We start from the raw sequence: 14530 nt of genomic DNA, 5'->3' as shown, positions 1-14530 counted from the left end.
TTTTGGTTGATTTTTTTTTTTTTTTTTTAATTTGGAGTCATGAAGTGTCCCAGTTAATCTGATTCTAGTAAATCAAGAGTCTGCTGTACTTGGATTTCAGGAAAACTTTGATACTGTTGCACATAAAAGGCTGCTGTACAAATTGCAGCAATATGGCATTAAGGGCAAGTTGCTGCTTTGGATAAAGGGCTGGTTGAGTGGGAGAAGGCAGAGAGTGGTAATCAATGAACACTCCTCTTCATGGACTAATATTATTAGTGGAGTCACCCAGGGTTCGGTGTTGGGACCATTATTTTGTGTTTATATTTATCAATGATATTGATGAAGATATATCAGTTTTAATGTCCTAGTTTGCAGATGATACAAAGGTTGTCAAGGGTTGGTAAAGACAGTAATTACAGTACACTACTGCAATAGGATCTATAAAAGTTAGGCAATGGGCTGAGAAATGGCATTTGAAGTTTTACATTGAGAAATGCAAAGTACGCATATGAATTCGTTCGTTATTTGGTTTTTAGGAGCATTAGCAACTAAGGCCATATTGCTCTGGGAATATGCGGTGGTCATTCCCTGACCTTTCCGCATCCTCCGTATTTGGTGGTGACGGGCTCGAACCCCGGTCTAATCAAGAAGCGTGTGCTATGCACTGCTGCTCCTTCCCACCTGGCTACGGAGACGCCACGCATATGAATAGCAGTAACCCGAGAGTAATGTAAGAACTGTGTGGTACTACACTTAGGGTAGTGGAAAATAAAGAAGACCTGGGAGTAATTGTACAGTCAGATATAAAGTTCTCCAGACAATGCAGACAGGCTGTCAGGGCAACTCAAAGGGTTTTGATAATGTTATATAGGAATTTTGCTAGTAGGAATAAGGATGTGATGATTCCATTGTTTAAGGCAATTGTTGGTCCCACAATTTGAGTACTGCAGAAAGGTGTGGCAGTCTCATTTAAGAAAGATGTAGAGCTGCTGGAACAAGTGCAGTCACTCACCAATCTCAGAGAATCTTGGACCAATCTCATTGCTCTTACCAAGAAAGGCTTCAGTTCTGCAAATTGCAGTGTCTGTTGACTGCACCAATGTTCTGATTGAGGTGTTTAAAGCTTTGAATGGATTGAGCAAGCTCAATGCTGATGGGATTCTTCCTCTTGCTCGGACTACACACATGAGGGGACACAAATTCAAATTGAGGATGGTTGCAGAATAGATGTGCGGAAGTTTGCCTTTAGCCAATGGGTGGCTGATTGCTGGAATAAACGTTCATCTGAGGAGTCTTCTTTTCTTTCTTTCTTTCTTTCTTTTTTTTTTTTTTTTTTTGGGCTGAGCTGTATAAGCTTGTTTTCTTGCATCATTTGCTGCTACAAACTAACGCCTGACAATGTTCCGCAGAACCCTGGTTAGGGAAAACACTATTAACTAATAAATATAAGTGAAACAAAAAATAGTTGTTCTTAAGAACTATATGCATTTATTTCCAGTTCTGCTAAATAAAAAATGCTGATGTACTAATAATTAAAAGTTTGAATACAATATACACAATATATAGAAAAAAAAATTCGATATAATTATATATACATACTGGTTTTTTTGAAGTTCGAATAAGGTTGGGTTCATTAATAAATATAGCTCTAAGTAAAGATGACTTTCCAACATTACTTCTTCCCATAAAAGCTACCTATTTTAATGAAAAATAAAAATGAATCAGTAGACTTTAATTAATAAATAAAGAAAAAATTAAGTGACAGAGTACAGAAAGTGCATCCACTCTAACATATCACAATATACCAATATTTATCATGTATTACTACAAGCATTAACCCTTGAACAGGCATGTCTCCCCACTCATCTGGTGAGGCACTATCCCCTAAAATTAAAATATTTATCAGAGTATCATGTCAATTTTATTATTCCTAAAGTTTTATTCCTCAAATATTTTTTTTATTATTACTTAAGTAATGTTTTTACTTTTGATATACATCACTAAGAAAGAAATGAAGAAAGTTAACCATAAAAAATTAAATAAAATATCTCACATTTTGGTATACTTTATGTAAGGGCTTGGCTGATTGTGTAACTATGATTAACTCATGTGCTGTGCTAAAAAATAACAGCATTTCTTTTTCATTCATTTATTGAATTGTACTTTTTCCATTAGTATTCTCACAGTGCAACAGTGTAATTATTACCAAGAACAGTTACAATAATTGATTTTTAAGGTGATCATTTATTAACTATATGTAAAAAAAAGTGTCATTCAGTAGTATCATAAGCAGGTGAAGGGTGATATAAGAAAACTTCCATGTGTGATTGCACTTAACTTATGTTACAAAATAATAAAAACTAATACTGTACCATTCTAGCTAACATTTTAATATTAATAATATTTAAAAAATTCAGTGAAAAATGAATTAGTATCAGATGGCAACACTGGAATCACAGAGGTGCATTAGAAAATAAGCTGAACAGGTGCCTTGCAACAATCTTTACAAATGACTGCACTTGAACTAGGAGGAAACAGTGAAGAGGAATCCACTTGCAAAATTGGTGGTATAACAGTCTCTAAGCATTTGAAGATATAAAAATTTCAGAGGGAAATCAATGCAGAAACAATCCTTGCTGTTAGTTTGCTTTCATTTATACTTGTATACAGCATTATATTCATTCTCCATGATATTAAAGAAATAATTCTTAACATTAGCATTAGTAGCAGAAAATCATGCAAGAAAATAAGCTTATACAGCATCAGCCAAAAAAAAAAACCAAAAAAAAACCTCCCATTTCATCTATTCCTTCGCTCCAATAGTTCGTATAGTTCTGCCTTGAATTTATTTAAGCCTCCACAACAGCAGATGGAAGCTCTTGTTCCAGCAATCACCCACCCACTGGCTAAGGGCAAACTTCTGGACATCTATTTTGCAACTGCCCTTACTTAATTTGAATTTGTGGCCCTTAATGTGTGGTCTGAGCAAGAGGAAGAATCCCATCAGCACTGAGCTTGCTCAATCCAATTCAAAGCCTTAAACACCGCAATCAGATCATCTCAAAAGTGCCTCATCTCCAGACACTACAATTTGCAGAACCGAAGCCTTTCTTGGTAAGTTGTTGTTGTTTGGTTTTTAGGAGCATTAGCAACTAAGACCATATTGCTCCGGGATATGCGGTGGTCATTCCCTGACCTTTCTGCATCCTCCGTATTTGGTGGTGACGGGCTCGAACCCCGGTCTAATCAAGAAGCGTGTGCTACGCACTGCTGCTCCTTCCCACCTGGCTACGGAGGCGCCCTCTTCTTGGTACGAGCATCCTTTGTTCCACTCACCAATCTAGCTGCTCAGAGAACTTCATATCTGACAGAAGAATTACCCTCGGGTCTTTTTTGTTTTCCACACCCTGAGTATAGTACCACACAGTTGGTACGTTAATCTGGGGTTACTACTAACAGTGGCATATCCAGGTATCATTTTAAGGGAGGCATGGCAACCAGGGTTTTTTTTTTTTTTTTTTCAGATAGATCTGAGGAACCCTTATATGCACATAAATGTTTGATTATATTTATGTGTATATAAGTGTTCCTCAGATCTATAATGACAGTATGCTGCTGCAACAGGATCTAGAAAAGTTGAGCAGATGGGCTAAGAGGTGGCAACTGAACTTTAACATTGACGAATGTAAAATACTGCATATGGGAAGCAGTAACCCCAGAGTAACATATCAGCTGTGTGGTACTACACTGACAGTGGTAGAGAGTGGAAAGGACCTGGGGGTAATTGTGCAGGCAGATATGAAGTTTTCTGAGCAGTGCAGATGGTCTGCAAGAGTAGCTCATGGTGTCTTGTCAATGACATACAGGATTTTTTCTAGCAGAGATAAGGAGGTGATTATCCCCTTGTATAAGGCAGTGGTCAGGCCACACCTTGAGTACTGTATACAGGTCTGGAGGCCTCATTTTAAGAAGAATGTAGAGCTGTTGCATAGTGATGATACTAAGAATTTTATGTATTAAGAAAGTGGTATTCTTGACCAGATTATTAGTGATGATACTAAGAATTTTAAAGTTAAGGAATCTCTGACAAGCAGCAGATATAAAATTTGGTTCCTACAAAATCATAGCATACTGATTTTTGATTTATATTATGAAGGTTAAAGGGAAAGAATTTTGTTTTTGCAAAGCATTATCACATTGAGGTAATATGCATCCTGGGGAAATTCTAATTTAAGTGCTTCTACCATTGCAGTTGGTATAGTAGTAGAAAAGTGGGTATAGGATAAATACCACTGTAAAAATATTTTTTTCTTGATTTTATATTGGCAAATTTCTTAACTGCACATGACATACCCATATTTTGTACTAATTCACTTTCTATTGACAAAATAGCCAATGAATTCCTTAAGACATAGGGGAAAAAAGGAAGGTCTGAATATCACTATTCCAGTTATGACTGAGTGTGTTTCAGTTGATTTATAAGAAAGATAAAAAAATAATAATAAATAGAAAATAAATAAGAGAAATGAGCAGTGCAGACAGGCTGCAAGAGTAGCTGATGGTATCTTGTCAATGATATACAGAAATTGCTAGCAGGGATAAGGAGGTGATGGTCCCTTTGTATAAGGCACGGGTCAGGCCACATCTTGAGTACTGAATACAGGTCTGGAAGTCTCATTTTAGGAAGGATGTAGAACTGCTGGAATGAGTACAGAGAAGGGCAACGAGATTGGTAATGAAAAAAGGGTTGCTCTTACTAAGTTCTGCAAATTGCAATGCCTGGAGACTAGGCACCTGCGAGGTGATCTGACTGAGGTGTATAAGGCTTTGAATGGTTTGAGCAGGTTCAATGCTGATGGAATACTTCACTTGCTCAGATTAAGAACCTGCGGGGACATAAATTCAAATTGAGGAAAGACAGTTGTAGAATAGATGTGTGGAAGTTTGCCTTTAGCCAGGGGGTAGTTAATTGGCGGAACAGACTTCAGTGTTGTTATTGAAGTTGACAGCTTAAATAAATTTACGGCTGAACTAAACAAACATTTGGAGTGACTGGATGGGTGAAATGGGAAGTGTTTTTTTTTTTTTTTTTTGGCTGATGCTATATAAGCTTGCTTTCTTGCACCATATGCCTCAACTAATGCTAATGGTTTGATCAAGTTTAATGCTGATGGGATTCTTCCTCTTGCTCAGATTATTCACCTGAGAGGACATAAATTCAAACTGAGGAAAGACAATTGTGGAATAGATGTGTGGAAATTTGTCTTTAGCCAGCGGGTAGTTAATTGCTGGAACAGACTTCCATGTGTTATAGTTCTGCTTTAAACTTATTTGAACTTAAATAAGTTCAAAGCAGAACTAGACAAGCATTTGGAGTGAATGGATGGGTGAAATGGGAAGGGTTTTTTTTTTTTTTTCCCCCTTTTTTTTTTTTTTTTTTTTTTGGCTGATGCTATATAAGCTTGCTTTCTTGCACCATATACCTCAACTAATGCTAATGGTTTGATCAAGCTTAATGCTGATGGGATTCTTCTTCTTCCCAGATTACTCACCTGAGAGGACATAAATTCAAACTGAGGAAAGACAATTGTGGAATATATGTGTGGAAATTTGTCTTTAGCTAGCGGGTAGTTAATCGCTGGAACAGACTTCCATCTGCTGTAGTGGAAGTCAAAAACTTAAGTTCAAAGCAGAACTAGACAAGCATTTGGAGTGAATGGATGGGTGAAATGGGAAGGTTTTTTATTTATTTATTTATTTTTTGGCTGATGCTATATAATCTTGCTTTCTTGCATCCTATGCCTCTACTAATGCTAAAACATCAATCTATTAGTTTTCTCCATTTTCCTAATTAAAAGACTGTTAAGTGTGCAAAATCTTAACGTACAGTTTCTTATTATGTATATAAATATTAAAACTTAATAAAAAACATATTACACATATTCAATATTATTACTTCCATTTTCAGATTTATTTCAAAATTTATTTCAAATTTGGCATGATTCACAGTGCACAAAATCTGAAACTATGTACAGATAACCGTCATATAACAAGGTAGTTTGGTTCCTACAAAATCTCGTGCAATGCGAAACCGTGTTAAACAGGACTAAGAACCAGTATAAAAAGGGGAATTAAGTTCAAAAAGCTAACAAAAATACACCATTTTTGTTTTTATAACTATGGGAAACTTAATTTAGCAATAACTTAATATTTTAACTTTATTTTTAGAATAGTAGTAACTTAAATAGTAATAACTGAACAAACGTCTTACCTTACAAACTGTGATACTTATATGTAAGATAATGTACATTCGTTTAATTTTATTCCTCTTCGTCACTGCTAAGCTGTTTGTTTGTTTGTTATTTGGTGTTTAGGAACATTAGCAACTAAGACCATATTGCTCTGGGGATATGCGGTGGTCATTCCCTGACCTTTCCGCATCCTCCGCACTGCTAAGCACAATCTCTTCTGCAGCATCTAGATTTCGTGCTTTCTGCTCTCTTTAAGTCATGAACTGCCCTCTTCGAAGTCACAATTTTTTATCGTCTCAAACAAGCACAAGTTCAATAGCACAGAACCTAACCCAGGAATCTTCCAATAACAAAATATGGTGGACCCAGACTTTAAATGATACGTGAAAATCAGAAGAATATTTTCCAGTTATCAAAATAAATTTACACTTACATACATAGCTTAATTAATACATACTGCAATATGTATGTACTAATTGATATTTCTGTTCACTGACTTTTTTTGTTGTTGTGAAATTTAAAACATTAAAAATAATAAGCAATTAAAACAAAGAACAGCACGCATAAGTAGCAACAAACACGATATGCACGAGTGAGATACGGAGTAACGAGTTTCTGAAAATTTATTTATGTTTTTTATATGATCGAATATTTCATGGAAGGGGAAACACATTTCACACTAATAACATGAAACCCACAGAATTCCAGCTATCGTTACTATCACAAATGCAAGAAAATAGAGTTTCTTACCTGTTTATAATTGATTACACTAACAGAAAAGCCCAATAAACCGGAAATTGAATTGTTTCTATTATCTTATGGTAGTGACCACCAGAAATGTGCTATAGAAAATACCACGAGTGCAATAACAACTAGCGAGTCAACAGCAGAGATTCACAAAAAGGAATGCAAATGTTTCAAATTACATCTAACATGATAGCTGGGTTTTCCCAGCACAAAAGCTCAAAAATACCATGTTATGCGAGATTTCCCAAAATTCTTGAACCATGTTAGAGAGAAACCTTGTTATACAAGTACCATGTTGTGCGAGGATTGCCACAATTTATCAATCGTGTTAGAGCAAAACCGTGTTGCGTGTTATACGGGTGTTGCCTGTATCTTTCTTCCACAGCACAGTAGACAGGAGAGTACATCAGATTTCATGTTACTGTCTTTACTCTGTGAAAACACTAATAAATCTTTCAAAAACAACTAGAGTAAGATGGTGGATATTTAATGAACAAGTGGAAGATGGAAACAGGTAACCTGAAACTTTAAACAAACACAGTTTATTTTTGTTGACACTTGTTTGGTACCAACACTACAAGCAAAAGCAAAATACAGTCAGTCCTCATAAAACACGTGTTTACACTACACGAATTCGAGCATACATGATTTATAAATATGGGAACGATATCGTGTATAACACGAACCGAATTCGCTTATGCACGATTCGCCTGAACACTACATGAATTCAATCATACACTATTTATAAATAGGGGAACGATATCGTGTATAACAAGAACCGAATTCGCTTACGCACAATTTGCCTGTGTTTACAAGAAATGGCAGTTGAATGCAGAATCACCCCAACTGAATGTAACTGAATGTAAGGAATGAAGAGAAGATTCTGAAATTGTATTTGTTTTTTATATGAGTGAAGGGGAAACACATTTCGACATAATGTAAAAACCCACACAATTCCAGCTATCGGTATTATCGCAAATGCAATTAGATCGAGTTTACTACCGTTTATAACAGATTCCACTAGCAGGAATGCAACTAGAAATTGTTTTTATTGTTTTATGGTAGTAACCCCCAGAAATGTGTTTTAGTAAAATGTGAGCTAGTAAGATGTCAATAGTGTGTCTCTGACTTTACTGTTTATTCAGTTGCTACACATGCGCAACTTTGTTTATGTGTATCAAGCGTGCCTCCTCATTTTGTAACTGTGCTTTATTCCCTAAAAATAAATAAAATACTTAAAAGTTGTGAAAAATAAGCATCCTGGTGAAGACACTACAGATTCAGAGAGAAAAAAAAAAAGCAATATCGATAGACAGAGGCAGACTGGGTCAAAAATTCTTACCAAGGAAAATTTGTAGTGGCCTCATACTAGCATTTATGGCCAAAATCACACTGGCCTCCGGCCCACCGGGATTTCCCCAGTAAGGCTTATGGCCAGTCCGCCTCTGTCGATAGAGAAAAAATATGAAATTGTGAAACACTCTGAGCGAAATGAAAGACCATGTGATATTGCACGTACTACAGGCCTAAATGAGGCAACACTGAGAATTAGAAAGTATGCAGAGAAAATAAAAACAACTTTCATGGCAGGAACAACTCAAAGTGTAATAAAATCCGTTAGATCAAAACACAAAGAATTGGAAGAGATGGAACCACTGTCATCTGTTTGGATAGAAAATCAAACAAAGAACAAGTCTGCTTACAATAGAAGCAAAAGCATTAGCAATATTTTATTACGTATTTTATTATGATTATTTATTGTTTTTGGTAATGTTTTGGTTACAAATGTGTGTTCAATCTTGGGTGGTTGGCACCTAACCCTATTTTTTCCCATAGGGCCTATAATTTGTATTGCACGATTTTGCATTGCACAAGGGTTTCTAGGAACACAGCTATCGTGCTATACGAGGACTGACTGTAATTGCAAAGATGTTGCCACATCACCTGAGAGATTCTCAGGCAATTTCTGTACAAACTGTAAAAAAATTACTTCAGAAACTATTGCAGTAAAAGTTTGACTATATTTAGGAATGAAGGAAGGAAGCAAGAAAAGATTTCAGATTTTTAATCATCAATTAACAATTAATGCGAGAAAATTATTCTTTATTTACAAGGATCACCTGTCAGGTCACCCGATTAATTATATTGTTTTATATTAGCTTATTAAATTTTATAGGGAGAACACACTTTCTGCATTCCTCTAACTAAACTCTATCAGCACCACACACACACACCTCTTTTTTGTTCTTATCGGATCTCTCCTTAAATGGCTAGCTGTTGAGCTTTCAGTCCACACCTTTTAGGCCATTTTTTTTTTTTTTTTTATATGTGCATCAATTTTCACTCATCACTAACTAATCTGGGTACCCTCCTTTTAACCCCTCTCTAGAAGCACTCTTTCTCTACAATGCTTGTCATTTTTTTTTTTTTTTTTTTATGAATACAGTCTGTACATCTGATTATGTTTCAAAAGTGGTCTAACCAGTCTTGTACAGAAGTATAATAATGTCTTTCTTCCTAATAGCAAAGGTCCAATAAATCATGAACAAGACAAGCATCTTCCTAACCACCTGTTTATATTGCATGGAAAATTTCATCTCTGACTAAATCATAATCTATTTTGTTTTCAATCTGAACTACCTTCAGTTTTGCCCTCAATTCCTCCCTAGCTTATAAGGAACTCCAGGATTTCTGTTTCCCAAATGCAAAGAACTTTGGTTGGCATTTTTCAGACCATACATGCAACTGACTTGAATCTTTTTGAAACAAGATCACCTGGCTTGAATTAAGCACTCTTTTCACCTTTAACACATTTGCTGCAGGAACACAAACTTGCATCAAAATGAACTGCAATTTTCATGTAATGCAAATAAACATCCGTGTTCAATTGCGGTCATGAGTGCTGTAGTAGTAGCGGCATGAGATGCAAGAAAGCAAGCGTATGAGCTTATGCAGCATCAGCCAAAAAATAAAAAAATAAAAATAAATTACAAAACAATCCCCTCTAAATATTTGTCCAGTTCCTCCTTAAATTTATTTAACCTATCAACTTCCACAACGACAGATGGAAGTTTGTTCCAGCAATTAACCACCCGCTGGCTAAAGGCAAATTTCTGCACATCTATTCTACATCTATCGTTCCTCAATTTCAATTTATGCCCCCTTAGGTTCGTAATCTGAACAAATGGAAGAATCCCATCAGAATTCAGCATGCTCAACCCATTCAACCCTGTAAAAGAAAAAGCAGGTGAAATGAACAACTGAGCGATATTGGCACACTGAATAACCCATGGGCTATTGCATTACAGCTGGATTTTGCTTAGCATAAATTTCACTGTCTAGAGAGTGCTGTAAGAGCTATATACTTGGTTCACAGTTTAATATATTCTTTGCTTGTGTTGAAATTATTTTATCTAGTTCAGCATTTTCCACAAGAAGAAAAAGTAAACTTTTTTTGAAGATTATGCTTGTTGAATTTTAATTCTTTATTTTGTGAAAAACAAAACATCATCCTTAGTGCATGTCTACTGATAAAATTTGTGTAAAAAGTGCTTTACAATAATCTTGTTCAAATGCACCTGTTAATGTTAGAACACTACAAACAGCAGATGCCAGCATCACTCCATGTATTGAGTCTTCACAGATGAAATCCATTTACTAAAAAAACTGCCTACTTGTTCAGTGTCCCAAGGCACACATTGAGAACCCTCACAAATAGAAGCAGGTAGCAAACGTTTAAATCATCAGCAAACTTGAGCAGCTGTTCTTGGATATCCACATCAATATCAGTTATAATGATTAGAAAGAGAAGGGGACACAACACAATCCCTGAAGGACCCAATCTGTTACATTGGTCCACCCAGAAGACTGACCATTTATATCCCCTATCTTCTAGCCAACCCACAGTACTTCTTCATAGGATCCTACCAATAATTTCAATTTGTCCTGTTTATATAGCAGCCTTTCATATGGGAAAAATATCAAAAACTTAACTAAAGTCAAAATATATAATTCAGAATTGTTTCTTATATACAACTGTTCTCACAATAATTTACTTCCTCGTAGTAATTAACTAGATTGGTCAGGCATGACTGCTTCTTCATAAACCCAAACTGGGATCTAATGAGGATACCATTCTTCTTGAGATGGGGTTCTTCTTTCCCACCTCAAAAGTCAAAACTTATTACCTCATAGTTATCCAACTTCTCTTCAGCATCTCCTTTGTGCATTGAGGAAATACGAGTGCTTCTCCAGTTCCAGGAGAGCTTCAAAATATACACTCACTCATTCTTGGCTGAAGACTTGCTCTTCTTTAACCTTTCTTTAAGTGACTTTTCTAACAAACGCTTCTCTGAGATTATTACACCACTTCTTTTTCAGCAATCTGACTCCTTGAAATTCTCCAGAGATTCAAGCTGGGTTCTGATGAAATATCACTGAGAGGTATCTGTTAAACTCATATGCCAATTTCTGCCTAGCTTTCAATTATCCTACCTCTGCAACCATTTAAGGGCCCTATTTAATTTATTCTCTTTTTTTTTTATTCACAACTCCCTATTCTCCTTCTTAGCTCTCTTTGCTTACTGCTGTCTCATGATGCTTTCCACCATCTTACCTGAAGCATAAGCCAATCCTTCAAGTACAGGAACTCTGACCTACGTAATACTCAACTTACGGAAATTTGACTTTACTTAAGCTTTTGCCAGCCGGTGCAAACTTAAAAAATTTGTGGAAACGTATTCTGCATTCCGTAGGAATAAATGGAGGTATCACGAAAATATTGTAATGCAAACCCAATAACTCTGTTTTTTTTTCATATCTCTCTAAAAGGCCATATTTATAATGGAAATTGCCCTACCCTTTCATCGGTATCATATGTTCCCGTTATAAGAACAAATTTTGAAAGCCTTTGTGATATTTTTCAAAAGCATGTTTCTGGCGGTCATGACCAAAAAAAATTTGCACTTTCCAATTTATTGGGCTTTTCTGTTAGTGCATCTAATTATAAATGGGTTGTAAACTCAATCTTATTGCTGTTGTTGTTGTTTTGGTTTTTAGGAGCATTAGCAACTTAGGCCATACTGCTCCGGGAATATGCAGTGGTCATTCCCTGACCTTTCCGCATCCTCCGTATTTGGTGGTGATGGGCTCAAATCCCGGTCTAATCAAGAAGCATGTGCTACGCACTGCTGCTCCTTCCCACCTGGCTACGAAGGCGCCAACAATCTTATTGCATTTGCGATAATAGCGATAACTGCAATTGTGTGGGTTTTTACACTATTATGGTGAAATGTGTTCCCTTTCACTGAAATCTTCAATCATATAAAAAACAAATTTTCAGAAACTTCTCTTCATTCCTATTTACGTATTACAGTGATGAAGAGAAAGCGACCAACGAAAAGAACAAGTGGTGGTAGCACCAGGAAATGAAACAAAATTGATTTAGAAATGAAGACGAAAATGATTAAGAACAAAGCAGGGCAAAGTTTGTCATCTAATTGCAAGGGAATTAGGTCTCGCTGCTTCAACAGTGAATACTATTATATAGGACAGTGCACGTATAAAAGAACATGCCAAAGGATCAACGCACTTAAGATCAACAGTGATCACAAAACAGCATTCAGGTGCTATATCAAAGATGGAACAGCTGTTAATAATATGGATGGAAAATCAGATTCAGAAGTGAATGCCCTGAGTCTAATGACCATTCAAGCAAAAGCAATTTATTGTAATAGCAAGAGTATTTATAAAGATATTAAGGATATGTACGGCAACCAGTCATCCATTAATATGTTCTTTCGTGAGGTTGAGTGGCCGACCCCTTCTAAATCTCCACAGCCCTCAACCTCCAGTGGCGTACTTATCAGCTGAAGATGTCAATTCTGGCAATGATGCTCGAGAGGTAAAACTTAATGACATTATGCCTGTCTCCTCTCTTTTTTTTTGTAATTTTATAATTTTGAAATTTTTTTTAAATTGCATGCTTTTGTAATTTTTCCTGCACATGAGATAAAAAATTGAATAAATACAATAAATAATTCTATTTACATGTTCGTTGAACATTTCTTTTTTGATTCAATCAATTCAGTGAGTGCAGTTTCAAGTGCTGCAAAAGCATGGAGGAAATTCCCCGACTTACGTAGTGTCCCGTGGAACGCAACCCTTACATAAGTCGAGGAGTTCCTGTATAACTAAATAAGAAGTTTCCACAAGATTTCATGGTCCTTCCTTTGAAAAAAAAATATGGACCAAACAAATTATAGATTATAGCTGCCCACAGCATATGATTGTACATCATAATGAAGCCTTATTTTGCATAACAGCAGTAATATTACTACACCTGAGGCAACTATTCAGAAAATGAAGCAGAAGTTGAAAATTATGTACATCTCTGGTAACAACAATAGCCAACATTCTTTCACAATGGTTTCCAAAATTTGATGTGATAGGAAACATATTAATGATGTTGGTGATTATTTTAAAAATAAATGCTATGTTCAGGTCAGTTTCCTGTGTACTTCTTATTTCTCCTCACTTTGTGACTTACTAATTCACTCCTGCATAATTCAGAATCTCATTACACCAGGTTGTCATAAAGTAACTAAGCATAAAAATAAATAAAACTGAAATTACAGTAAAAGTCCAGCCATTCAGCACCCATCCATTCAGAAAGCTTATGTAACTAGATCATTTTAAAAAATAACAATCAGCACCTAAATAAAGTAATTAAACATCATAAATAGAAGACTAGAAATTGGTAAAAATCATAATTTATCTATAATGTGCTTTACTCTTCAAGAATTTATGATATATAACAACTGATGATATATAAGAACAGCTCATTAAGAAAAATTTTTTTTTAATTTTCCTGTTTTTTTTTTTTTTTGCTCAGTGGGAAAACTGTTCTTGCCTAGACTAAAAATATTATAGGCATACTTCTGAAATGAACATAAACTGACTTTATCTGAAGAAAATACTAACAAGCAGAATGAGAGTAAATGGGCCTGTTGTACTGGAATCCATTGTACATAAGAAATAATAATAACATATATATCCAGTAAAATATAACTTCAATTAAATAGTTTGGAGCTTTTGAGGCTGATGATCGTGTATCCAGATGGCATTGGACTCTCAATAAGACAAATGCCCTATGTCACAAGGCCAGCATTGTGCAGGAATAATTCAAGGATCATGTCTAAGCATTTTGTGTGCTCTCCTGTCCGCCAAATTTTTTCAGCATCAATCCCATCAAACATTTGTGGGATGCAGTATTTGCCAGTCCACACCAGTGCCTCACTCCACTGCTGAACTCTGGGATGCCCTTCTGTCCAGCTGGTCCAAGAAAAATGAGGACACCTGTAGTTTCATGTAGTCAATGTCACACCAGGTGCAAGTGGTTATCACAGTGAAAGGCAGTCCAACATGCTATTAGGTAGGTAGTCATAATGTTTCAGCTCATGGGTGTATATCATCTTTCTTCATTTCTACTTATATCGCACAACATGTGCTACTCCAGGAAGAAAAAGATTTTTGCAGACTCATAAGATGTG

The 14530-nt window shown here is 35.8% G+C and overlaps 1 protein-coding gene across 3 annotated transcripts in view; it reads right to left on the bottom strand.

Moving 5' to 3' along the window:
* Positions 1-14530, bottom strand: part of LOC150081980 (GTP-binding protein 8-like) — a 111912-nt gene that overhangs the window by 41736 nt on the left and 55646 nt on the right. For all 3 annotated transcript variants that reach the window (XM_090379877.1, XM_090379878.1, XM_090379876.1), the window contains exon 3: positions 1582-1677. In XM_090379877.1, coding sequence (XP_090236003.1) covers positions 1582-1677 — 96 coding nt within the window. The remainder of the gene's footprint in view (positions 1-1581; positions 1678-14530) is intronic.

The sequence above is a fragment of the Mastigoproctus giganteus genome, chromosome 8, assembly GCF_048544385.1.
Source record: "Mastigoproctus giganteus isolate SK-2022 chromosome 8, ASM4854438v1, whole genome shotgun sequence".
Taxonomy (NCBI): Eukaryota; Metazoa; Arthropoda; class Arachnida; order Uropygi; family Thelyphonidae; genus Mastigoproctus; species Mastigoproctus giganteus.
Note: the sequence above shows the minus strand (reverse complement) of the source record. Positions and strands in the feature narration are given on the sequence as shown.